Below are 25,577 nucleotides of genomic sequence, written 5' to 3'. Positions count from 1 at the left end.
CGAGCGAGCGCCCTCAGAACCGCGGCGCTCAACCCCGCTCAGTCTCTGCGCCCGACACGGCGCTAGTCCCCGTGCCCAGCGCGGCAACTTCGGCCGGGTGTTCCCGAAAATAAAGCGGGGAGGGAGGGTACAGACAGATCCGAAAACACCCCGGCCGCACACGCCACGACTTCAGCTCTTTCTTGGGGTCCGAGTGGAGACTGGGCCGGCAGCGCCCTGCGCTGGTGAGGTCCGCGCCGCTGCCGGGGAAGAGCCCACCTGCCGGTCCGCGATCGACCGGCGCAAAAAGTGGGGCTGGTCGCTGTCCTGCTCAGGCAGCGTCCGGGCTCCGGGCGCCCTCGCCCAGCTCGTTGGGAGTTCAACCTTCCTCTCTGCCGCCGGCCCTGCGCGCCGCAGAGGGAGCCCCCAGGACGCAGCAGCGGACGCGGACCTCGCTATGGCTGGGGCTCGCAGACTGCTCCATCTATGGCTGGGCTGCTTGTGCGTGAGCCTGGCGCACGGACAGAGACTCAAGCAGCATTTCCCGGAGCTCCGCGAGCCCGTGCCAGGCGACCGTACGGCAGGTGGTGGCCCAGACCCCCTCCCGCAGCCGCTCGACAAGGTGTCAGAGCACATGCTGCGGCTCTACGACAGGTACAGAGGCGGCGGCAGAGCCGAGGCGGCGCGGACACCGGGGTCCTCGGAACGGGGTTCACCCCCTCTGCTCCCCCAGCCCCTGAGCGAGGGCAACACCGTTCGCAGCTTTCGAGCCGCAGCAGCAGGTGAGTGCCCGAGGCGCCCCCTTTCCGCGCTCCCGCCCCAGGTGTCTCCCGGGACCCCCACGGCTTCCTCATCTGCCCTGTGTTACCTAGAGACCTTCCCTCGCCCTCCAGCTGCCCTCCGAGCCCCTCGGTCCTGTCACACCCCGCATCCCGCCTGTGAGTCAGCCCAATGGTAGAGTCCGAATTGAGAGGGAGAAGTGGAGAGAAGGGCGCTGAGCCCTGGAGGGAGTCGGCTGGAGGAAGTGCGTGAAAGAAGGGAAGGGGCTGCCCCCCACCCCGCCCACAGGGTCCTCCTGCCCTGGGTGTCTGGAGCTTCTCTGGGGTATCTTGTGCTGATGTTTCTTAAGTCGGTCAGCGGAAATTCCCTTGGACTGGGCTTTAGCCATGTTTACCTAGAGGCAGATGTCATTTTATGCCAATCCCGGGGGCACCAGAGAGAAAAGTCACACCTGAACTAGATGCCTTCCCTTGGGCTTTTAGACAGTCGTTTCTCCAGACCTTGCACCTCCTCTTAACTCGCGTCCTCTGTGTTACTATATTTGACACTTTCTACTTGATAGTCCCTTGGTGGCAAACACACAAACTAAACCAGGTGCTTGGGTGTTTCGATTATTTAAAACCCATCTGGGCAAATAGGGGCTGTACCACCCACCCTGGGAGGAGCTGGAAGGGAGGGGAGCAGCCGAGGATGTAAACACCTCTTGGAATCCGCCGATGAAAATCTGCTCATCCCGTTTTTCAACACACAGATCACTGCGGACTGAAATTCATGGCTTAACAAGGTTTCTCCTGGCCCCTGCGGTGAAGCGAATAACTTAGGCTAACAGCCTGCCTCCCTTGTGCTAACAGCTTGAGGGAAAGTTTCCTGGACACTAACTCGGTTTATGTGCTTTGAGGATGCACCAGGCTTTTTTGTTCACTACATTCATGATAAAGGGACCTGTCTTCAGTGAACCGTTGAAAAATAGCCAAGAACTTCAAGTAAGGAGGCCGTGCCTCACGCTCTATCAATTCTGTCAGAATCACTAGAAAGAAATGTCCCAAACCTTTGATATGTAGGACTCCTGGAAAAGAGGAACACAAAAGCATCCATCAAGGAAAGCCCTAGGTTGACACTGTAAATATACTCTAGAGCTCATAGGCATGATGACATTTACAATAAACGTGAATTATGCTTTCTAATGCAGGAGTCTTCAGCTATAGTCTGAGCTGAACCAGATTTCACTTTCTTCTTAAAACCACGAGCATGATCTATAAGGAGCTGGCCTTTGCTACGGAAACAGAAACCTGCTCTGGTTCATCCACACTGTGTCAGCCACTTGAGAAGGCTGTCCTGACAGCTGACCACACCAGTGAATGCCCTGTTTACTTTAGTGTAACTCCAAGGGCAGAGCTCAATGAAGAAGTAGTGTGGGAGAAACAAGGGTAGTTGGGTGGGCAAGGCAGGTGGCAATAATGAAGATACTGGAATCATTCTTATCTCGATATTCATTTTCTTGGTACTATTCCCAGGGAGTAGCTGAGGTACCCAAAAGGTGAATAGCATTTTTGGTATTGGCAAGTTTCATTTTAGTATGAATCACGAGGTTTGGAGGTAGCATGTGAGTTTGTTTCATTCACAACTATTGTATAGTGTTTTTGTATGTTTGTTTTAGACTGAGGGAACCATGAGTGGGAGATGGATAAGGATTTGAATAACTCAGCCCCCTTTACTTTTGGGGTCCAGCTCACTCCATGCATTATAATTTCAGAGTGTCCCTTATCAGCCTCTCTGTAGTCTTATACCATCAAATGATAAACTCTGATACAGAGGCCAGAAGTTCCCTTGAAATGATGAATTGCAGCTTGAAGCCTATATACAAGGCTGCGTGCCCTGATAAGAAAAGTAATTCCTTTAACATCCTAGAGACTGTCTTAATGACTTATTCATCAAATGTAGACACTGGTTTTTGTGGAAGCTGAAGTGTCCTGTTACTACATTGGAGACTTCTGGAGAGACTGTTCGCCTTGGACCACTTCCAAGAGTGTTTAGTTACTAACACACTAGAAGGACCTTATTATGAGGCAGTTCTGGCTTTAATAAGGCAGGGCTCCAGGAAGGTGCTAAGGCTTTCGTGTGTGTGTCTCTCCTTTATCCATAACAGCATTTCTGTAACATCCTTCAGCTTGTGACATACATTCTGATGCAGGCGAAAGATGCTGTCTGCATTAATAAATTAGATATGTTTTCTAGTCCGTAGTGTTTAAGTTTCACAATGTATGGGCTTCTCCGTACCAAGGATGTTACAGATTTTAATGGAAGGTCAGGTGTGTGCTCTATCTATGGAGTGGCTGCTGTTCTGGCAGACTTTCCCAGTGCTTATTCAGGCTGAGTTATAGCCTTAGAGCCCTATTTGCTCCTTGGAACATACCTGATTAAAATTATTTATTGTTCTAAACCTAGAATATCTTTGGTTGAAATTTAGCTGCTGTGGTCTCCCTCTGATTACTTTCTACTTAAACCATTACTTGATGGTGGGTGGCATTCATCCTAAATACACTTTCTGCTAACCCTTTTCTCCTCCCTCAATGGTGTGCAGTTGGTGTGCCAAAACCGTAAGTTTGGAGAACTCATAAGTCTTTTTGTGATGTGTAAGGGTTTACATAAAGATACGTTTTATCTTTCCCTTTGTAAAAGGTAATTTACAAAATTATTGATGACAGAGAAGTTCGGCTTTAGAAAAACACACCGTCTTAAAGGAAGACAAGAGGGATATGAAATCAGCTTTTATTTTAATCTTAGTTTAAGTTGTCCTTGGCTTCTATGTAATAAAAAAAGAGTATTTTACATGAGGTTTTCTCCTGGCTTGGTCCTTTAAGATACATACTTTGTGTTCATTAGTTTCTCATCATTTCCATAGTCACTTAATCTTATTTTTCTTAATCATAAATTTAACCTCTTTAGGGAAAGCAATTAAAGCACAGATGTTCTTATCAGGAAACTATCATTATTTTAATTTATGACATGTAACTACAAAAATGGTTGCATTTCAGTGGATTTATGTCACCTTAAAAAAAAAATCACATAGACTTCAGAGACAAAAAGAAAAGAAAATTGAGGAAAGTCAGACCCAAAAGTGAATATTTTCCTTCAGTGAGAAAGGGGAGAGTCTTTCCTACTGTAACCAAAAGTCTTTAAAAATGAAGAATTGTAAAGTGACATGTTTCTGAAGTGTAAGTCTAAAATATAAGGCTTTAGGAAAGATATAATTAAGGGCTAAACAATCATTCCAATAGGAGCCAGTCCTGTAAAATGCATGGGCCAGTGGGAAAGCATCATTTTTGATGGATTTGATGGCAAGGGGATGTAACAACTTTATTAAAACACAGTTACCTTGAAATTCCTGGCACCTAGAAACTAGGCTTGAAATTAAAGACTACTTAGATTATCTGATGTTTTTATTCCAAGAACAATAGTACATCTGGAGAGGGGGAGCTGGATGTGCAGCTGCTTTGAATTACACACTACTTTGAATACATGATAGCCCTTAATGAAGTTTTTACTGTAATAGACAAGACAGCTTTACAATCTCTGACATTTAAAAATCCATAAAACCATGAATTCTTGATTATCTATGCTAATGGAAAAGAGAAAGAGAATGTATTACATAGAAAATAATTTAAATTTAGCTTTTTAGTATAGTTAGACACACTCAAAGAGACCAAGAGACCATGAGGGTCAATGAAAAACATCGCCTAAGCAGATAATTCACTAGGGGAATATTTGTACATTAAAAATATATACATTATTAAGAATATATTAAAAGGGTTACAGACATTTTATCTAAGCAGTGGAAATTTATAAGCACTTGATTGACCCAGTTCAGATTTTTCTAAAAATTGAATAGAGATGTGGATGTCAAACCTGCTCTTAAGCATTTTGGGATTATACAATTTTGTATTTGGAAGAGGCTTTAAAGAAAGCAAGTCCAACCCCTTACTTAAATGGAAGAAGCAATGGGCATCATGATGTATTTGCCAGACAGTTTTTCAAACATACTGAGCTTATCTCAAAACCTATGATTTCTAATCATCTTATTTTCTAGGAGAAAATTTTTTAAAAGAGGATCTTTAAAAGATGTTAACAGTTGTTACATAAAATTGCATTCCCTGGTCAAATAAGTTTGGGAAAAATGATCAGTTTGCTTTGGGACCTTTCAGGTCCTTTAAATGCTAGTGGACCCTCTTAAGCGTGGATCACTTTCTCCCCAAGAGAGCATTTTAGAGAATTATGGTTCTAAGATATCTATTTGGGTAAACATTGGTTCAGAGCCTTCCTAATTTCTCAAGAAAGAAGATATGCAAAATTCAAGTGAATATTATGACTGAAAACTGTCTCATTTCTCATTTGTTTATTCAGGATGTTTACTTACATTGTTAGTTTTTGGACTTGAGTCCAGTTGGCATTGTACAGTTGGCCCTCCACATCCCTGGTTACCAAGGATCCAACTACAGATTGAAAATATTTGAGCAGAAAAATTTCAGAAATTTCCCAAAGGCAAAACTTGATTTTGTTGAATTATAAATACTCTAGAGATGGTTTAAAGTGTACGGGAGGATGTGGTAGGTTATATGCAGATACTATGTATGCCATTTTATATAAGGGACTTAAACATCTGTGGATTTTGGTATCTGCAGGGTTCCTGCAACCAGTTCCCTGCGAATACCAAGGGCCGACTCTACCATCTTCCTGATTAAATATCTTAAACTTCTCTGAATGTAATTTTAGAGTTTCTGTCATTAAATTTGATTTTGCCTGTTTCCCTATGAATTCTCCTTCATTGTTTTCTTCTATAGGATTAATATTTATTATTTTACATCTAATCTGGTATTATTCTTTTAAAAAAAAAGCTACTTTATTTGTGGAAAAATTCACTAGAGGTCATGCACATCACTTCTTTAATGTTTTACCACAATTAATCCTTGGTTATAGATACCTATCAAATCTCTTATATAATCCCAATTTGTTTGCTGTATTTATTAGATATAATAAAGCTCATACCTATCAAAAAGCCTAGTGAAAATTATTGAGCAACTTTGCATATACTTTGTATCTGCTATTCAGGATTTTTGTGCTCCTACGTCAGAACTTTTCTCCTAAAATTTTAATGGTTTTCTCATATATCCAATGTGTATACCCTAGTAATCAGTATCTTAATAACTTTATTTCAGTGGTATGGTGGAAAGAAGCTTGGCATCACAAAGAGTCTCTATTTGAACTTTCCTACGCCAAGTTTCAATTCAGAGTGAATTTTTAGGTTTACGTTACGAACACATGAAAATAGAATTTTGTAATGGAAACACTGACATAGTATTAATCAAGTGACACAAGTATACCAGGATAATATCTACTTTGGACCATAGTAAACCATGACAGTATGACCGAAGAGCCCTCATCTATGGAATATATTTAAAAATCCATTAACATTGCTAGTCTATTCATATGTTAGTAGTGGCTGTGTCCTAGAATATTTTCAGAGATGATATTATTAAAGGCACGAATGTCTCTTTTTTCATCTGAAACATCGGCATGTAAGTCATAAAGCCAATTGACCATGGGGTTTTATTGACTCCTTCAATGATCTACCTTCCTTTACGACCCATCATTTCTTGGCAATAGAACCACAGTAAATGCAGTGCCTTGATTTTATTTGGGCACACTGTAAATAAAAGTGTTTGGACAAACTGATCCTACTGTATTAGCAACTTCAGTATGTTCTTCCTTTATTGAGTGAGTAAATATTAAATATTCCTGTTAAATATTATAGTAAGTGTTAAATATTCCTTTTATAAAATAATTGCATCCAATAGCTTTAGAAATGAAAGCTTCTTTGCCCAGTCCTCTGATTTTACAATTAAAACTATTGAGGCCCAACGTGATCTTCTTTGCTTTTCCTTCAAAGAAAATTTTAATTTAATTGCATGGTATTAATCCAAAGACTGTTTGAGTTGAGTATAATTGCTGCACTTAGGCATGGGTTAAGATAAATGGTTTTCAAGAAGAGAATAAATTCCTAGAGTTTCAGGTTTTCTATTTCCTGAGGCTAAGCATTAAGAGATCTAAATGTTAATCTTGGCTGAATTGCTAATTAATAAAGTTATCTAATATTGCTAGGCCTAGTTTTGACATCTATCAAATGGCTTAAGTCACACCTACTGTGCTAGTCTCACAGAAAGATGGTGCAACTTAATTGAAAAAAATTGAGTGTGAAAATGAATTAAAAGTTTGGAAGCCCTATATAAATGAGGTATTCTTAATATTTGGAGATACTGTTTCTCTCTAGCTTCCCACAAAACCTTAAACCTACGTAAAACATTAATAATTGCAATTGTTTGTAGCACAAAGGATATATTTGGGTAGAAACGTAAATACGAACCGGTAGTAGTCCTCTTGTAATACAATCTATGCTATGCCAAACCTACATTCGAGAAATTACCATTTCTGTCCTAACCTTGGTGGCTGCATGCAGCAGAGTTGCACCTTTTTATAGTGATTTCTTGAAGTTAGTTTTTCTCAAAGTATGGTCCCTGGATTGGCAGCAACAACATCACCCGGGAATTGTTAGAAATTCTCCAGCCCACCCAAACCATCTGAATCATACTCTGAGCTTGGGGCACAGAAATCTCTGTTTTCACAGGCCATCAAGGTGATTCTGATGCATGTTTGAGACACTCTGTTCTAAGCTCACGTCTCTGGAGTTTTGAGTATCTTTTAACCAGCGTCTGAAATCTAGGATTGATTAACGTTCTAGTTCTGGTCTCATCTGGCCCTTTTAGTGGGCCTTTCCCCCAGACAAATGGTTTATTAACTTATGTAAGGGTAACTTTCTTTCACTTTGGAAGGTATATTAATGTCTTTATGACAGTTTTACCCTGGGGAGGAGTTCAAAAGTAAGTTGATAAAGACGTCTTACCCTTCTTTCACAGCTGCAGAGAGTTTGGGGCCTGATAGGATTGCTAGAAAGAGGATGATGGGGCAGGGGCCAAGTCTCTGGAGGGCAAAGGGCATATCTCATTTCATGCTTGTATTCTGAAGGCCTGGCATAGTTTGCCACACAGTAGGCACTCAGTAAATATTTCAGTTGACCTGAATTAGATGTTCAGAGGACTAGATAAGAAAAAATAGTAGAAAAACTATTTGCCAGGCAAAGGATCCTTTAAAAATAAGATTGCCATGAAAGAATTTTCCATGAGGCACTTTACAAAATATACGTTGAATGGCAAAACTATTCTATTTTATATACCACTGTTCTTGTAATGTTTCTTTTCTGATGAACTGAAACTCCAACAGTACTTATCCCCAAGAAGGCCTTTTGCTGACTTGAAAGTTTTTTCACTTGAAAGCTTTTTCACTTTAGTGTGAAGTAGGAAACACTTTAGAATCTGGTAAGTTTATACCGTTGCTCATTCAACAAATTTGACAAGTATTTTTCAAGATATCAATGCTCCAGACTGTGCAAAGAACTAGGAGTTCAAAACTTTATCCAGACATGGGTCTACCCTCCGAGAGCTCACAGTCTAGGAATGCCCTCGGGTGGAGGCTAAGAGCAGATAAACTGATTAGTGAACATTTTGCTGTTCTAGAAAAACATACATTATACCATCTTTGGCCATGTTTTACTTTGGACATAGAGAACGGTTGTTTTGAGATCCCATAAAAGTCAGTTATTTGACTGGAACACTGCAAGAAAAACCACATTCTGACTTTGTGTTCTATTTAGAATCTCTCCATCTCACCTTTGCCCGGAAACCGAAGGTGGCATAGAGGAACTGCAGCCTTGACTCCATAATCTACAGCAAATATTCAGCCAGTGACCATGGGCGTATATGGTCCTGTCCTAGGCACCCCTGCATTTCTAGCAGCTGTGCTTTGTTTGGAGAAAGAGGTGGAAAAAAAAGAGTTGTTCTTAGTTACATATTTTCTGTATGACTAAAATGTTTTCCCTGCTTCCTGGGGATTTAACAAATCATCAAGATTTCATTTAGTCTATTTGTTTTAAAATCAGACTTTACATAGAAAGCTTTCCATTGTATATTCTATTTCCCTTTGAAAACGTTCTGTGTGGGCCAGCACGAAGGTGACCTTCCACTCACCACTCCCTGGGCACTGCCTCAGCTGCTCCCTGAGAGGAATTGAACTGTCGCAATAGTACAGCTGGTCCCAAGTCACAGTTTCCTTACTGAGCCCTTGGTTTCATGAGGTGCAGGTGCTTTCTTTTCAGATGAAAACAGAAATAGATCTTGTACCTTTATCTAATAACCAAACTCCTAAAAAAGTCCATATAGGTAGTACAAGACCTGGGTTCCTCTCCAAAATCAATGCTCACCAGCTGGCTGCCTTTATGGGCCTTCATTTTTACATTTCTACAATGAATAGGTTGGACTAAATCTGTTTATTCACAAAAGAAGCATTTATTGAGCACCGCTTAAGAGTTAAGCCCCACGCTCGGGACTGAAGAGTCTGATGTAATTACTACAGAGCCTTGTCTTTACGGAATTTATGGTCTTAGGAAGGAATAACAATATAATGAAAATAGTAATAGACGAGGGGTCTGAACCGAAGGAGTGGGTTGTCGTGACAAGCTTGCCTCTGCTTTGCCTTAAAAATAGAATCTGGATAATAATCAAGGAGAACTACGTTGGGTAAAAGCATTTCAGGGAGAAATGGCAGCAGCGGCAAAGTCCTAACAGATGTGCAAAGGAAAGTATGGCTTGCTCTGAAACTCACCTGACTTCTAAACCCCTTTCCAATTCACAGGTATTATGACTCTAGAAAATTCAGAATAAGATTATCATGCCAATGGCACATCCTAACTAGACCACAGTAGACGTATTCTCAGCAAGGAAAAATCCAAGCTTGTGCTAGTGCCAGCAAACAGTAAGAAAACAGCACCACCTATTGGTAGTTATATTTTGGCATCAAAAACATTTCCTTAGGAAGAGCTGGAAATATAGCCTATGGTAGTTCCTTGCAAGGGATCTGAGAGGTTATCTAGTTCACTTTTCACACCTTCCCTACCGTAAAGAGATCCTCCTGTAATAGTCTTGAATTATGACCATCTCTCTTCTGTCTGCCTGGTCCCACAGGGGTCTCACCCTCAGGTTAGACACTTAGAAAGTCATTACGTTGACCTTGATTCTGGTTCCATTCAGCTATCACGTTTAGACTTAATTCTCATCTTTGACACTGACAAGAAAAACCCTGATCTCTCTGCAGCCCCTCAAATATTTGCAAACAATTCTCACGTCACCGATTAACCTTTTTTTTTTCTTCTTCCAGAGCAGGTATTCTCTATTTAACTCAAATTTGTAAGAAATAACTTTAAGACCAACATCTTGGTTACTTTCCTAGTTGCTCTCTTTTATATCAATAAGCTAGTTAAAATAAGAGCACCCAGAATTAAGTATGCAACTCTAGATAGAATTGGATTGGCATGGCACAGTTACGTTCTCTAATACCTGAAGACTACCAACAGCCTAAAAATACATAAACTATTGTTTTGTAACCTGATAACATCTGCCATTGCTTTTTAATATTATTATTATATGTTTGTTCTTATTAACCAGAAAGTATACCTCCGTTTCCGGATTCATCGATTCCAAATAGGTAAGTATCGGAATATTTCAGAAGAATAGAAAAAGTGAACACGAAAGTATTTTCCATTCACTGATATTTCAACATAGATATCTTCTTCACAGATAAGTCTGCTACTCATGGGGAAGAGAGAGAAGGTTACTGCAAAACTCCTGTTGTTAAGTATACGAGAAGATACTTTTTTGAAAAGATAAATTAATATAAAATCTAAAAAAGCATGAGAGTAATTGAATAGATATTATTACCACATATTTCAACTTGCAGGGAGGTATTTATCTTATCTTATATACTCTACTGCACTCATCTACTCGACTCCATGCAGCTCTCTCACTACTCTTTTTGTCCATTTATAAAGACTAAGTACTTGTTGACTTGTTTTAGGGAAAAGAGCATTGACTTGCACGGAAATGAAATGCTTAAAGTCAGGGAAGGCAAAAATAAAGTATGGGTTCAAGGAATGTTTTGTGGAATTGTTGAGACTTCTAGCTCACTGTTTTAAAAGACATGGGGAGGAGGGAGATCTAGGACAGGCAGAGGTAATGCATCTCCTCATCTGGGTGGAAATAGCAAAGGCATCGAGTGCTAGGTATCATACAACACCTTTAGTTAGGAGCTAAATGTGAATTGGCCATTCCTTTTCTGAATTACGGCAGTTTAGGTGTCTGTAAGGACTTCGAATAACTACGTTAATCTGGGATATTTTTGTAAGTTCCCATTAAACATTGGAAATATTGCTTATGCAAAATCTTCCAGATGTCCAACACTGCTTGTGACTAGAATGTGCTGCTTTTATCTCCTGCCCAACACTCCCTTTTCCTCTCATTTTTTTTTTTTAATTGAAGTATAGTTGATTTACAATGCCATGTTAGTCTCAGGTATACAGCAAAGTGATTCAGTTATACACATATATATATTCTTTTTCAGATTCTTTTACCTTATAGGTTATTGCAAAATATTGAGTGTAGTTCCCTGTGCAGTAGCTCCTTGTTTGTTATCTATTTTATATATAGTAGTGTGTATCTGTTAATCCCAACCTCCTAATTTATCCCTCCCCACCTTCCCCTTTGGTAACCATAAGTTTGTTTTCTATGTCTGTGGGTCCATTGCTATTTTGTATATAAGCGCATTTGTATCAGTTTTTTTTTTTTTTTTTTTTAGATTCCAAATGTAAGCGATATCATATGATATTTGCCTTTCTTTCCTCATTCTTAAAAGTCTGGTTAAAGGTTCCATCTTCCCCATATGTCCCTCTTCCCCATACATGGGGAAAGTTCATTGCTCCCTCCTTTGTGCTCCAAAAGCATAGTTAACACCTTTGACGGAAAGTAGCATCATCACGGCGTAGCTACCTTCATATTGATCTTTTCCCCTTGTCCTGGTGTGGACAGCAGTGGCCACTGGGCAGCGGACCCAGCCAAGGGTCCAGCACCTAATAGGTGTTCAATTCATATTTGTTAAAGTAAAACATTTGTTTTGCTTTAGTTCCTGTTCTTTGTTGGTTGTAGTGGTTGTATATGTGTAATACACAAATAACACAATTGAAGCTATGTGTATAATTGCTTTGCCATAAAGCACTGTTGCTCAACTGCCCATTTAACTCTATTTTAGAGCAGTTTGTTGGTCTTAGACTTTTGATTGCAGATTGAACTGATTAGCTTCAGCTGGAGGGAAAATTTAAAAGTATTCACCAAAATTATCTTAATATAATGTCCTTAATAAAGGAAGGTGTGTTGCATTCCAAGAAAATAATCTTTTGCTCAACTTATGTTTTGGTTTGCATATTCATGTTTAGCAAATTCCTAATTCTTCACCGCCTTTGTAAAACAATGCCTTTTTTCTTTCCTTTTGGACTATATGACCACAAAAATGGTGGTCATTCCACTGTCCAAGAGAAATTTACTTTGAACCACAGATGTGAGCCACATATGTAATTTAAAAATTTTAGTAGCCACATTAAAAAACATGAGAAGTGAAAGGAGAAATTAATTTCAATAATATATTACATTTTAAATGTTCTGCACCCACACCAACAAGCAATTCTTGATGGTTACCAAGTCCAAGTTCGCTCTGCTCACCACAGGACAGGACAAAATATTGGATTGGAAAGCCAAGAAAATGGCAGACTAGTGTCTCTGAAAAACTATCTTATCAGGGTTTGGATGCCCGTTTCTTTTATAGCACAGAGAGGGGGAGGAGATAAGGAAGTAAAGTAAAAAGGCCATAAGTTTTGGAAATATCCCCTGGAATGGCCAGCCTCGGGGAGGGGGTGTGGTAATTTCTTCTTTCTTGCAGCCATCCTCAGGTGGACAGTGTCCGGATGCTTCCCTGAACAAAGGCACTTTGGTTTAACATTCAGGCAGAGGGGCAGGGTTCCCTGAGGCAGGCCATTATGTATAGACGGTATCCTTTTGGTGAACAAAAGCAGCGGAAAGCAAAGGTTAAAGTAAAAGAAACAGATCCAGTATGTAGTCACATTTGGCTCTTCCCTGTTACAGCTTCCTTATGTAGGCACAGCTGATTAAATCATTGGCCATTGGTGATTAATTCAACCCTCAGCCCCTCTCCCCACCCCAGAGGTGGGGATTAGAGCTGAAAGTGCAAATCCCCAATCACAGGGTTGGTTCCCAGGCAGCCAGACCCCATTCTTAGGTGACCTCCAAAAGTCACCTCATTAACATAACAAAGGACACCTCACGGCTCTCATCACTTAGGAAATTCCTAGAGTTTTCGGAGTTGTAGACCAGAAACGGAGACAAAGACCAAATATATATTTCTTATTATAAATCACAGTATCACAACATTTAACCCAGTGTATCCAAATATTATGATTTCAACACGTAATCAATATAAAATATATTAATGTGATATTTTATACTAAGGCTTCAAAATACAGTGTGTATTTTACACTTACGGAACATCTCAATTCAAACTTAAGTGACTAGTTGCTATCATAGTGGACATTGCAGGTCTAGTTAGCTAACATTCATTGAGTTTTTCCTAAGGGCTATGTGCATTACCTGCATTCTTTCAATGAATTCTCACAACTCTGCCGTTGATACTATTGGGTTCATTTTACAGGTGAGCAAACTGAGACTTGAAGAGTTTAGGTAATTTGCCTGAGTACAGCTATTGGGTGTGGTGGAGCTGAGGCAGGGCCATAGGGCTTTGACTTCAAACGAAGGCACTGAATTAAAATTAAAGCCATCAGAAGAGGCAGTATGGCGAGTTCTGTGACATTTATGAGACGATACTGAAGATTAGACGCAAGGTGAAGGCTGGTTAACAGCAGAGCACAAGGTGTCTGGAAACATGTGTGAAAGAAGGAAATATTTTGAAGCAAAATGTAGGCAAAAGGAGTAGGATTGGTTTCCCCAATAAGACACCATCACCCACATCCCTCGGAGTTCATTTCTTCCCTGCCAGTGTGTTCCTTTGGCAACCATCTGATTGCCACATACTTAGAACAGAGTGACTTCTCTTTCCTTCCATTTAAAACTTCCATCTGGGTAAAAGTACACGCTCTTTGAATGTATGAATTAAAAGTATGAATTAAAGCTAGAGTCTGAACAAGCCTGATGCCATGGCTTTGTTATAAACGTCTGTAAAATATTATCCTGGTGTCATGGATTATACAAACATTCACAAATGGCAGTTTACTCCTTTTCCCTCACACAATGTTAGAAATGAGTAAAATATGTTTCCCACTGCACTTCCCTTATAAATGGGGACTCAATGAACTCATTTTAAGTTTCCAGATCTTTATAAAAATGTTTTGTTTTTACTAAAATATGTTTTTGATCAAGAGCATAATTTCACGATTGCGTGTATGTTTCTGAAATAAATATGTATATGAAACAAGTGTATGGAGGAGGGCCCAGGCTCTGGTGACTGATCCCAGGACAGAGGATTCTTGAGCCTAAGCTCAGCCTTACCATTAGGTCATTAGATGATCTCAAGAACAGGAACCAATTTCTGCCCTTACTAATCAATTGCCCATTCTGTTACTCTCTCTCATTTCTGCATCTGAAGACGTGGAAATACAAATTGCCCAGTTTCGATAATTCTGTCGCACTCTACAGAAGCAATTCAACTCTTATATTCATGTAATTGCATAAACTTTAGACAAGCTCCACAACAGCACTAATTCTTCATGACACGCTTGACTGTGTGACTCATTTTTCAGATGTTATCTGAAGATGGAGCTATATGGTCTTGCTTACCCGCCCTCATCCTGCACCCTTAACTTTGTGAGGAAGATAGAAGAAGGGGTAATCCCTGTATTATGGTTAACACCAGTACGAACAACAATAATAATTTATACTTAAGAAACACTTACTGGACCCTTTATGAACTGATTTACACACATCTCATTTAATTCTGATGACAGGAGTATTATTCCATTTAATGAATGAGAGCACTAGTTACGTAGTTAATAAGTGGCTGAGTTACATAGTTACATAGTTAATAAGTGGCTGAGCCAGGATTTGAATCAAAGTGAATTTCCTTCCACCAATGCTTGTAACCAGTAGGCTAGACGCTGCTTCAGATAAGATGCTATCATGACACTGTGCCAAAATTCTAGGAATAGTTCTTGGCGGTCTCATAATTAAAAGCCAGAACTCCCAGCTCTCATACCACTATGTTTACAAGTGTGTTTCAGTAAAGGAAAGAGAAAATTAGTAAAAATGGCTGACCCTTGCCTTAATCTTCATCCAGTTGATAAAATTACTCCTTTTGTTTAATTGTGGTGAAAATTACATCATTTAAGTATAGCTAGTTTTAAGTGAACAACTCAGGGGCATTTGGTACCTTCACAGTGTTATGCAACCACCAGGTTTATCTAGTTCCAAAATATTTCTATAATCCCAAAGTAAAACCCCCTACCCATTAAGCAATTTCTCCACATTCAGCCCCTGGCAAACACTGGTCTGCATTCTGTCTCTACGGATTTACCTGTTCTGGATATTTCACGTAAATGGAATCGTACAACATGGGACATTTTGTGTCTGACTTCTTTCGTTTAGCACAATGTTCTCAAGGTTCATCCACATTGTAGTATTATCAGTCCCTCATTCCATTTTATGGCTGAATAATGTTCCATTATATGATTATACAACATTTATTTATCCATTTACCCACTGATGGACATTGAGTTGTTTCTACCTTTTGGCTATTGTGAAGAGTAGTGCTGCTATAAACGTGCATGTACGTGTACTTGTTTGAACACCTGTTTTCAATTCTTTTGGGTTTATACCTGGGGTAGAATTGCAGGGTCATGTGATATTTCTATGTTTAACTTTGAGGAATTGTCAAACTGTTTTCCACAGCAGCTGAACTATTTTACATTATAGCCAGCAATGTAAAAGTGCTCCAATTTCTCCACATCCTCACTAACACTTGTTATCTTGTTTTTCTTATTATAGCCAGTCTAGTATATGTCAAATGGTACCTCATTTTGGTTTTGATTTACATTTTTCTGATGACTAATGATGATGCTGAGTATCTCTTCATGTGCTTGTTGGCTATTTGTATATCTTCTTTGGAGAAATGTCTATTTGATTCCTTTGTTCATTTTTTATTGGTTTGTTTGTCTTTTTGTTTTGAGTTGTAAGGGCTATTTTTATATTCTGGGTCCTAGATTTTATCATATATATGATTTGAAAATATTTTCTCCATTCTGTAGGTTGTACAGACTTTCTTGATAATGTCTTTTTTTTTTTCTTTTTTTTTGTGGTATGCGGGCTTCTCACTGCTGTGGCCTCTCCCATTGTGGAGCACAGGCTCCAGACGCACAGGCTTAGCGGCCATGGCTCACGGGCCCAGCCGCGCCATGGCCTGTGGGATCTTCCCGGACCGGGGCACGAACCCATGTCCCCTGCATCGGCAGGGAGACTCTCAACTGCGCCACCAGGGAAGCCCGATAATGTCTTTTGATGCACATAATTTTAAGTTTTGATGAAGTCCAGTTTATCTATTTTATGGATTTATCTACTTTTTTGATTTATATGTTATTTTCTTTTCTTACTTGCACTTTGGGTGTCATATATAAAAATCCACTGTCAAATCCAAAGCCATGAAGATTTTACCCCTATGTTTTCTTCTAAGAATTTTATGATTTTAGTGCTTATATTTAGGTCATTCGTTCATTTTGAGTTAATTTTTGTATATGATGTGAGGTAGGGGTCACGTTTACTCCTGTTTACTTTCTTTCTTTCTTTTTTTTCTTCCTAGGAACCCTTGAAAATGAGAAACTGCATATTTTTAACCTGACTTCTCTAACCAAGTCTGAAAACATTTTATCTGCCACACTGTATTTCTATATTGGAGAGCTAATAAATATCAGCCTGAGTTGTCCTGTGTCCCAAGGATGCTCACATCATTCCCAAAGGAAACACATTCACATTGAGCTCTCTACGTGGATCCTCAAATCCACCGGAAACCAAAGTCAACTCCTGGGTCATCTTTCAGTAGATGGAGCGAAACTTCATCGAGATTTTGTTTCCTGGCTGTCTAAAGACATCACTCAACTTTTGAGGAAAGCCAAGGAAAATGAGGAGTCCCTCATAGGATTTAACATTACTTCCAAAGGCCACCAGCTGCCAAAGAAGATAACACCCTTTCCTGAGCCTTATATCTTGGTGTATGCCAATGATATTGCGATTTCTGAGCCCGAGAGTGTGGTATCAAGCTTGCAAGGACACCGGAATTTCCCCACTGGAGCTGTGCCCAAACTGGATAGCCATATCAGGGCTGCCCTTTCTACTGAACGGAGGAAGAAGCGCTCTGCTGGGGTCCTGCTGCCTCTGCAGAACAATGAGCTTCCTGGGGCAGAATATCAGTATAAGGAGGATGGGGTATGGGAGGAGAGAAAACCTTACAAGACTCTTCAGACTCAGTCCCCTGAAAAGAGTAAGAACAAAAAGAAACAGAGAAAGGGACCTCACCAGAAGAGCCAGACGCTCCAGTTTGATGAACAGACCCTGAGGAAGGCAAGAAGAAAGCAATGGATTGAACCTCGCAACTGTGCCAGGCGGTACCTTAAAGTGGACTTTGCAGATATTGGCTGGAGTGAATGGATTATCTCCCCCAAGTCCTTTGATGCCTATTATTGCTCCGGAGCATGCCAGTTCCCCATGCCAAAGGTAGCCATTGTTCTTTGTCCTGTCCTTCCTATTTCCACAGAGTAGAAAGGCACATGTTGAGTGTGTGTTTCCATTTACAAAATCCATCTGGACCTTTATTCTTGCATTCTAAAGTGTAATAGGTAACATGGTTATGCTTGGTTTTTCTTTAATGGTTGTTAAAGTAATATGAAGTCAATATTGGTATGAAGAAAGATATGAGAAAAAAATGTATGTGTAAAACATGTTTTCTGCATTGTTTCCAAACACAGTGCATATTCAGCTACCTGGTCACATGTGAATCTGTGCCGGTCCACAACAAGCAAGCCCCAAATGGTAGAAGGCTGATCTTTGAGGGGGTATTCAGGGAATGAGTGAATGTCATGAGAGCAAAAGGAAGGACTAATTGGACTGATGCCCTGATGCAGAACATTTTTTGATAGTCTCTTGTGCAATGAATTGTCATCATGGGGCTTAGGACCAGGGTTGGGCTAGGAAAACTTACCTCATGAAATCCACCAGATGCTTATATCGTTTGCTTCTCTGATAAATATCAGAACAGGAGTCAGAATACGGAACAATGACTCTGTAGACTTCTAAGACCCGTTTCAACCAGTCAGAGCTTACCTGTGCCTCTTCCAAAATCAATGGACTGAACTTCGTCCTATCAGTACTCAGAATCCTGACAGATATATTCTCAGAAGCCTTCCCAATCCCACCTCCATCTTGCACAGCAAGTCCAAGCGACTGTTCTCTTTGAATTTAGAGTTAATAAAACATATTTGTACCCCTTTGCCTTCCATTAAGCTTACTGCTGCACTTTCATTCTTAGCTTGTAACAATTTGGATTATACAATGAAAAGTGTTCCTAGAAATAGAATTCAGAGGAAGAATAAGAGTGTTTTTTTGTTTTGTTTTTGTTTGTTTGTTTGTTGCAAAACTTGAAGTGAATCAACTTCTGCTATTGTATGTGGATGGAGGAAAAAAACCCTTTGCCTCAAAAAGTGACCAACTTCTGCTTACAGATCTTTAAAGCAGCTTGTTCATGTTACAGGCCTGTGATCATTGGGATGCTAAGGGCAACACACCCATAAAGCAAAGGGCCGACTGAACAAGACCAGGTCAGCCTCAGGGCCAGGACCTTGACCGAAATCCCATTTTCCTATTACAATGTCTCAGGAGGATGAGCTTTCTACATTTTCTAGACCTTGTGAATTCCATGTTTTGTCAACACAAACACAAAGTAAGCATTATATACATTTATAATGACATAAACTGCCTTATCTTGTCTAAATATTTATAAAGGACATTTTACTGATCAAACGAAACTTGGTCAAACTGCGATAGCATTTAAAACACACAACAAGGATGCCAAATATAACAGGCAGTGATGAATCTTTATTTTACAGTGTGGCTTGCTTTGTGGCATTGAGAGGCAGAAATGGATTCAAACTGTCTCTAAACCTGGGATGACTGATTTTAAGTGGGTCTCTGAGTTTTCCAAATAATCCCTCTCACTCTCATAAACTGTGGTTCCTTCTAGGTAGCCTGGGGAAGGAGTTTCCCTCTTTCTTCTTGACTCCAGATTTTAAGACCCAGGGAGCCATGATAATGTGGCGATACTTAGTCAGTTGGCTTACCTGGCCTGGTCTCCACATTACCCCAGTTTGCCTCTCCCATTTCCTGTCGGCTCCTCTTGCTTTTGCTGTTCAAAAACCTTGCTTCCATAGATCTTCATCGTGGCTCTCAGTGATCTAAAGAATAATAATTCAAAAGTTAAGAATAGAAGAGATAAGTTTAAGGAAAGAAGTGTGGTAGTGCAACAGAATGATTAAATGTGCGTGCTCGACCATAGCTGGGTTTCTTAACCTTAAGATGCCTGCAATTTGCCTCAGGATCTTGTTAATCTGTAGGTTCTGATCCAGTGGTTCTGAGGGTCGAGCCTAATATTCTGCATATCTCACAAGCCCCTAGATGTTGCTGATACTACTGGTCCACACATCGTACTTTGAGCCGTCAAATCCTTTTGCCTTAAAACTTGGTTCCACCTCTTACCAGCTTTGTGGTTTTTTGTGGTTTTTTTTTTTTGGCTGGGGGGGAGTTACTCAAACTTTCTGTATGTTAGGTTTCTCATCTTTGAAAGAGGTACCACAGTAAATAAAAATATCGTAGTATCTACATAATGAAAACAGTGGGAAAATGAGATCATAGAGCACTTTGTGCTTAGTAGGCACTCAACAAATTTTTGCCATTGACATGATTATTCGTGGCCATTGTTTATTATTATTGTTGTATTAATGGCCAATGGACTGAGGAGAATAGAAAATCAAATGTAGGGGACTGAAGAAAAACCACTTAGGAAAGGGGATCAAAAGAATAGAAGACATAAGACAAGAAAAAGTTTTGTACATGTTTCTTACCCCTTTTTAACATCACAAAGCTTCAAACTGGATTCTCCCTTCAGTCCAACAGCCCATAACCTCTTTGGAGGGTAATAGAATCAGGAGGGCATTGGTTGCAGCACTGAACTCATGATAATAGTTGTCAAAACTTGAGATGGCATCAGACCTGCAGGGAGAGTTAACAGGGATAAGGGTGTTTTCTCTCTGAGTTGGAGATGTCCTTCTGCCAAGTTGAGAGTAGAAGTTTGGCTGTGATGTGGAGTTCTCAGTCTCTCATCACGTTGTGTGGATCTGCTTTTCAAGCTTTTTAGTGATTCCCTTTAAGTGTTCCAGGCTTTGTGTCTTTCAAATGGTACAGTCACCTAAAGGATGGGAAGCGTGAAGCAGTGTGAAGCTGTGACATCAGGGGTACCTAATCAGTGTTGCTGTTATCAGCAGTGTCCAGCATGGTAAGCAGAGTAAACTATTTAAATAAAAATATAGTCTGAGCAACAGAGGAAAACAAGGTCTCTGACCAGATCAGTACAAACACATGTGGAATAAGTGAGGTGCCAAAGAACTTTCAGACTGTAGATATACATTTTGCCCCAGAGAAAATTTCTCCCAGGCCAGACTCCTCTGCTGGCCCTCCTTCCTTCTGGCCTCCTGAGTGAGAGCCTGCTCTCTAGAGCGGGTTCTTTGTCTGCAAAAGTTGACAACCTGTCTGTAATTCAGAACAGCTGTGTTCTGCCTTTCCCAAATTCCTGGCTTTGCCCTTTCACTGATTCCAATTAGATAGTTTCTGGGCTATCACACCCATGTGGGCTGGAAGAGTGTGGAGCAAAACCCCATGGCCTGAGTCAGGAATGAAGGCTTGGAGCTGATGACATACTCTCCCCTGCTAACGCATTTGTAATCAAATTCAACTCGAGGACATCATCCACAGCTTGGCAGGTGCGGGCCTGACCACTGCAGATTTCATTCACAGACACGGCAGCTTGAATTTTTCTGATTTCTAGCCCCTACAGCCAATCTGTCCTCCCAGGGAGAGAGACCCCTGGCGTTCTGCCATGAGATGAGAAATACCCATGTAGCTTTAGCCAAGCCGTATGCTTTTGCCTCCCCTCACCACCATAAAAGAGATGGAAAACAGAGATTTCAGATGAAAATGATTGAGCCATTGTTGCTGACAGAGGTCCAAGGGAACCAGCAAGGATTGGAGGAGTGAAGGACTTTTTTCATGGAATGGTGCTAAGGCTGGGAATAGCAAAGACACAGAACTAGGGAGCAAGGAAGCTAAACACTTTGAACCAAGCATCCTATATAAAGAAGAAATTCACATGGATGAGGTCAAAATGATGTACCCTCAATTAATTTCCTGAGGTTTCCAGTTCCAATCTCTGATCATGAAGATGAACTCTAAAAATCCTAAATCTTGATGTACCGAGTTACCTAAGCAAAAAAAAAAAAAAAAAAAAAATGACCTAAACAGATGTCAATGTCATGTTTCACCTTCAATAAAAAGGGAGACTGGGGAGAAAAACAACACAGGTTTGCATTTGCCATCACTAGGTTTCTTAAGCTACGTAAAGAGGGTCCTGAGAAATGTAATCGGAGCTCAAAAACAAACAAAAATGATAAACTGGCAAATGCTCCACACTAGCAAATGACCGCATGGATCTTTTGTGCATGATATAATTATTCCTGGTCACGGCAGCTTGATCAGAGAACTTCACAGTGAGAAAAAAGGGGACAACTCCCTCTAAAACTGAGAGGTTGCTGATAAGACACACCAGCAGGGAATCAAGGGCTTGCACCTGGATTCCAGTGAGCCCACCAGAGACAGCTCATAGTTCCTGAATCTATCATTTGTGAGTTAGAGCTTAAAAAAAAAAAAAAAAAATGACAGGAATTTTCCTAGGGAACACCCATGAATATTTTCCATATCTGCGCCAGGTCATTTGCTCAGAACCTTTCAATTTTGTTGATGGGAATTATTTCCACAGAAATAGGTACAGTGGAGGGTATGTTATTATTTATAAGTATTTCATCCATTTGGCAAGTATTAATTCAGTGCCTAGAAAGCCTGCTCTGCTTCAGGCACTGAGGACCAGCCATGCACAGCAGGATTTATGGATCAAGTCCTCGTCTACTTAAATAGATCTACTTTATATGAAAATTAAATAGTATAGGAGTCAGTAAAACATTAACAATAACAGAATATTGTCATAAAATCTATGGTTTTTAAAAAATCCTTTGGGGCATTATCATATGCTGTTTGGATGATTGAATCTTAAAAATAAATTAATAGAGAAAAGTGTAGCTGCAAAAGTTTTCTTTAGAAATCACCAATACTAATGAAATAGCAAACAGTGGCCATTGAGCCCTGTTGTACAATATGGATTGCAGTTTGTCAGTTACACAGATAGTATTGTTGCCACAGGGCACATGATATGCAAAATAGAGCAACATAGACTTCTTATCCTTAAGGAGAGAGAACACCTTTCTTTGCAATGCTACTTAATTGTAAGTTAACTACTCTTCTTAACATACACTTAAAATCTCTAGGAAGAAAGAGTAAATAAGGCAGCTGGCCATCATCAGACTAATTTTAAAATAATTTATGCCTGTTAGCAATAATGTTGAAGTCTAATGTATGGATAATTTTTTTCACTAAGATTGAAAGATGAGATGAGACAAATCAGATTTGCCCTTTTTCTGCCCCCCTCCCCCCAGTCCTATTTTTTTTTTTACACTGTGCCAGCTTTCTATATTATTTGCTTCTTCCTTGGCTTGTATATACTCCTAACCTTTTAACTTGTTGCAGTTTCCCATACTGAGAGTTTTAGGTGTGTAAAATTAGAATACCAATTAATTCACTGGGGGCAGAGGTGCCTCTGAAACATGGCTCAAAATCTTGACATTAGAAAACCAGAGTTTTGGCCTAAATCCCACACCTGAATTGACACATGATCCCTGGCAAGTTACCAAATTCCTGTTTTTAAATTTGTTTGAAACAAAACTGGTTTCATCTGCTTAAAAGAGACATTGGGGAGAACTAATGTTGAAAATTGTGGCACCGCTCATGAAGAAGTTCTTACCACTCTGGCAATACCTAAGCATTCTGGGCTTGGAAGAGTGACCAGTCTTCAATGCTTAGCAGAGCTGGATGATACTCTCTAGATAAAACCACACGTCTCCCGTGGACGTTAATGATCCCATTTGGCATTTCTGGGGAACAGCTTTTACCCAGGTTTCTTTGGTCAAACTTCTGACAGCCATGGGATAACCTCAGGCCCTCTAGATTATTCCCTGAGGATATGCCCCAGACTTAGAAGACGCTACAACCTTTAAGTCTGAACCCATTGAGCAACAGTGACCCCCAGTGGCCAATTGTGTAATCACCATCAATTCATCCTGGTGGTAATCATTAAACAAAGTATAAATTTGTTTATACATTTGCAAAATGTATTTGTATTTTGTATATGTATTTTGTATATGTATTTGTATATAAATTTGCAAAACAAAGTATAAATTTCACTATAGCAGTGGCAAAAATATCTATGTTAAATAGGTTCTTGTTAAGGGTTCTTTATGATTAGCATAGGATCAAGATCAAATTGTTTCCGTTGCAAACCTGTTATACAGAACAACCTAGGGTGTATTAATTCTCTGGGGAGTAACTCATTTTTAATTAAACAATTCTTGCTTTAAAAACTGGATTAAAATCCTCACTCTACATGTCTACATGACTTTAGACATGTCGTTTAAGCTTTCTGAGTCTCTGTCTCTACCTGTAAAATGTATGAGATGGCTGTTTTGTTGTAAGGATTAGAAATATTACACAGAACATGCCTGGCACTGAGCCGGCACTTAGTAAATGACAAATCACCGTTTTGGTGATGGTGATATTGGAGGTTGGGTTGAATGTGTAACGATGCCAGGGCTTTAGTAAGCTGTTGAAACGGGTTCATAATATATACATTTTAGCGATGAGGGCTGGAGAGCGGAAAAGCAGTTCCACCTAATTGGTGTTCTCTCTTTTCTTTTCCAGTCTTTGAAGCCATCAAATCATGCTACCATCCAGAGTATAGTGAGAGCTGTTGGCGTCGTTCCTGGGATTCCTGAGCCTTGCTGTGTGCCAGAAAAGATGTCCTCGCTCAGCATCTTATTCTTTGATGAAAATAAGAATGTGGTACTTAAGGTATATCCAAACATGACGGTAGAGTCTTGCGCTTGCAGATAACCCAGCAAAGAACTCATCTGAATGCTTAATTCAATCATTAGTTTATTTTTATGGACTTTTTTTTTTTGCACTGCCAATGCCTTTCATTTCAAAAGATTTTTTAATGGTCAAAAGAGAATGAGTAAATAGACTGATGATTTCCACCAGGGAGAACTGGACTGTATCTGTTTCTGAATGTAATTCAAAGCAAGATTTTAGAAAATATGGACATCTCTTTCTTTAAAAAAAAAATTAAGCAAGACAAGTGATCAAACTGTTTTTAGAACTATTAGAGAACAAACTGATTTATTTTTGTAATGGGCTTTGAAAATAGATTGGAAAAACCCAATAGCTTATCATTGATCTCTGCTCATAGAGAATAGAATCATTTCATATCTTAAAGCAGGCTTATGGCCTTAGATTCCTGAGCAATGCATCAAGTGCTAAATAATCCTATCAGCTCTGATGTTTGTCTTAAAATTTATGGAGACTAGTTTACCTGTGTTTGTCTCTACAGGCCATTGTGTGACTAGCTGAGTGCAGAGTGTGTGCTCTGTGTAGATGGATGTGAGCACATTGCCAGGGGCCTGTGCCCTCTTTAGGAAGGTTTGCTTAACATGGCTTTATAATTCAGTCTGCACAGGATTCTTGTTTTGTTTCATTTCATGTTCTGGCAAGTTCCATTCAGTTACGAGAACTTTACCGAAAAGAATAGACTGATCCAAAAGCATATGCAGAGAGTTACCACTTGGCTCAGCCATTTATTTGGAAATACTGATGTTTTCATTTCATGGCCTCCCAGGAAAGGGAACCAGCAACCCAATTTTCAAAAACCCAGACGTAATTCTTCTTCCATATCTATTTTCCATGAGTGCTTTCATTTGTTCTTTTAAATGGAACTTAAAAATTCAGTTGTTTAATTCTCTTGATATGCCTTTACTTCCTATGAAGTAATCAATAGATACCGAGGCTCAGAAGTGAAGGGAATATTGGCGATTTCTTTAAGTGATCAATCTAATCACAATCACACGTTCAATATCGTTGTTCAGCCACATCCAGGTCCAGGCACTTTTTCACGTGGATCAAGGCCTTTGGCTCAGACGGGGAATCTACATTTTAGCAAAACTCACTGAAAATTATCCAACAAGAATGGGAGTCAAATATAGACACTTCTTGGTGTTTTCCCATTTCTATTTGTCATAAATATCTCCTCTTACACTTTTGCCTTCAAGAAATTGTTTCAAAAATCTTTTCCTCACTATATTTATGTGTGTGACAGAAATGTTGTCAGACCATGGATTGTTGCTGATATTCTATCTGTGGTTAATCCTTATTTCAGTTCAGTCTGACCTGAATAGAGTCAACTAAGCCATTTCAGAGGCTGTGAAGTATCAGAAGACACGGGGTTTTGTTCTGTCCCTGCCTATAGCTATCTATGGTGGTTCATAATTTAAT

The 25,577-nt window shown here is 39.9% G+C and overlaps 1 protein-coding gene across 1 annotated transcript; it reads left to right on the top strand.

Moving 5' to 3' along the window:
• Positions 1-433: 433 nt before the first annotated feature.
• Positions 434-24,143, top strand: BMP3 (bone morphogenetic protein 3; the record flags this gene model as incomplete). Its single annotated transcript, XM_082653400.1, has 3 exons — positions 434-761; positions 16,627-17,537; positions 23,952-24,143. The coding sequence occupies exons 1-3, from the start codon at positions 437-439 to the stop codon at positions 24,141-24,143; spliced, it is 1,428 nt and encodes a 475-aa protein (XP_082509526.1). The 5' UTR covers positions 434-436.
• Between the last annotated feature and the right edge of the window lie 1,434 nt (positions 24,144-25,577).

The sequence above is a fragment of the Grampus griseus genome (genome assembly GCF_964374135.1).
Source record: "Grampus griseus genome assembly, chromosome: 4".
NCBI lineage: Eukaryota > Metazoa > Chordata > Mammalia > Artiodactyla > Delphinidae > Grampus > Grampus griseus.
This window is presented reverse-complemented; position numbering and strand designations above follow the sequence as displayed.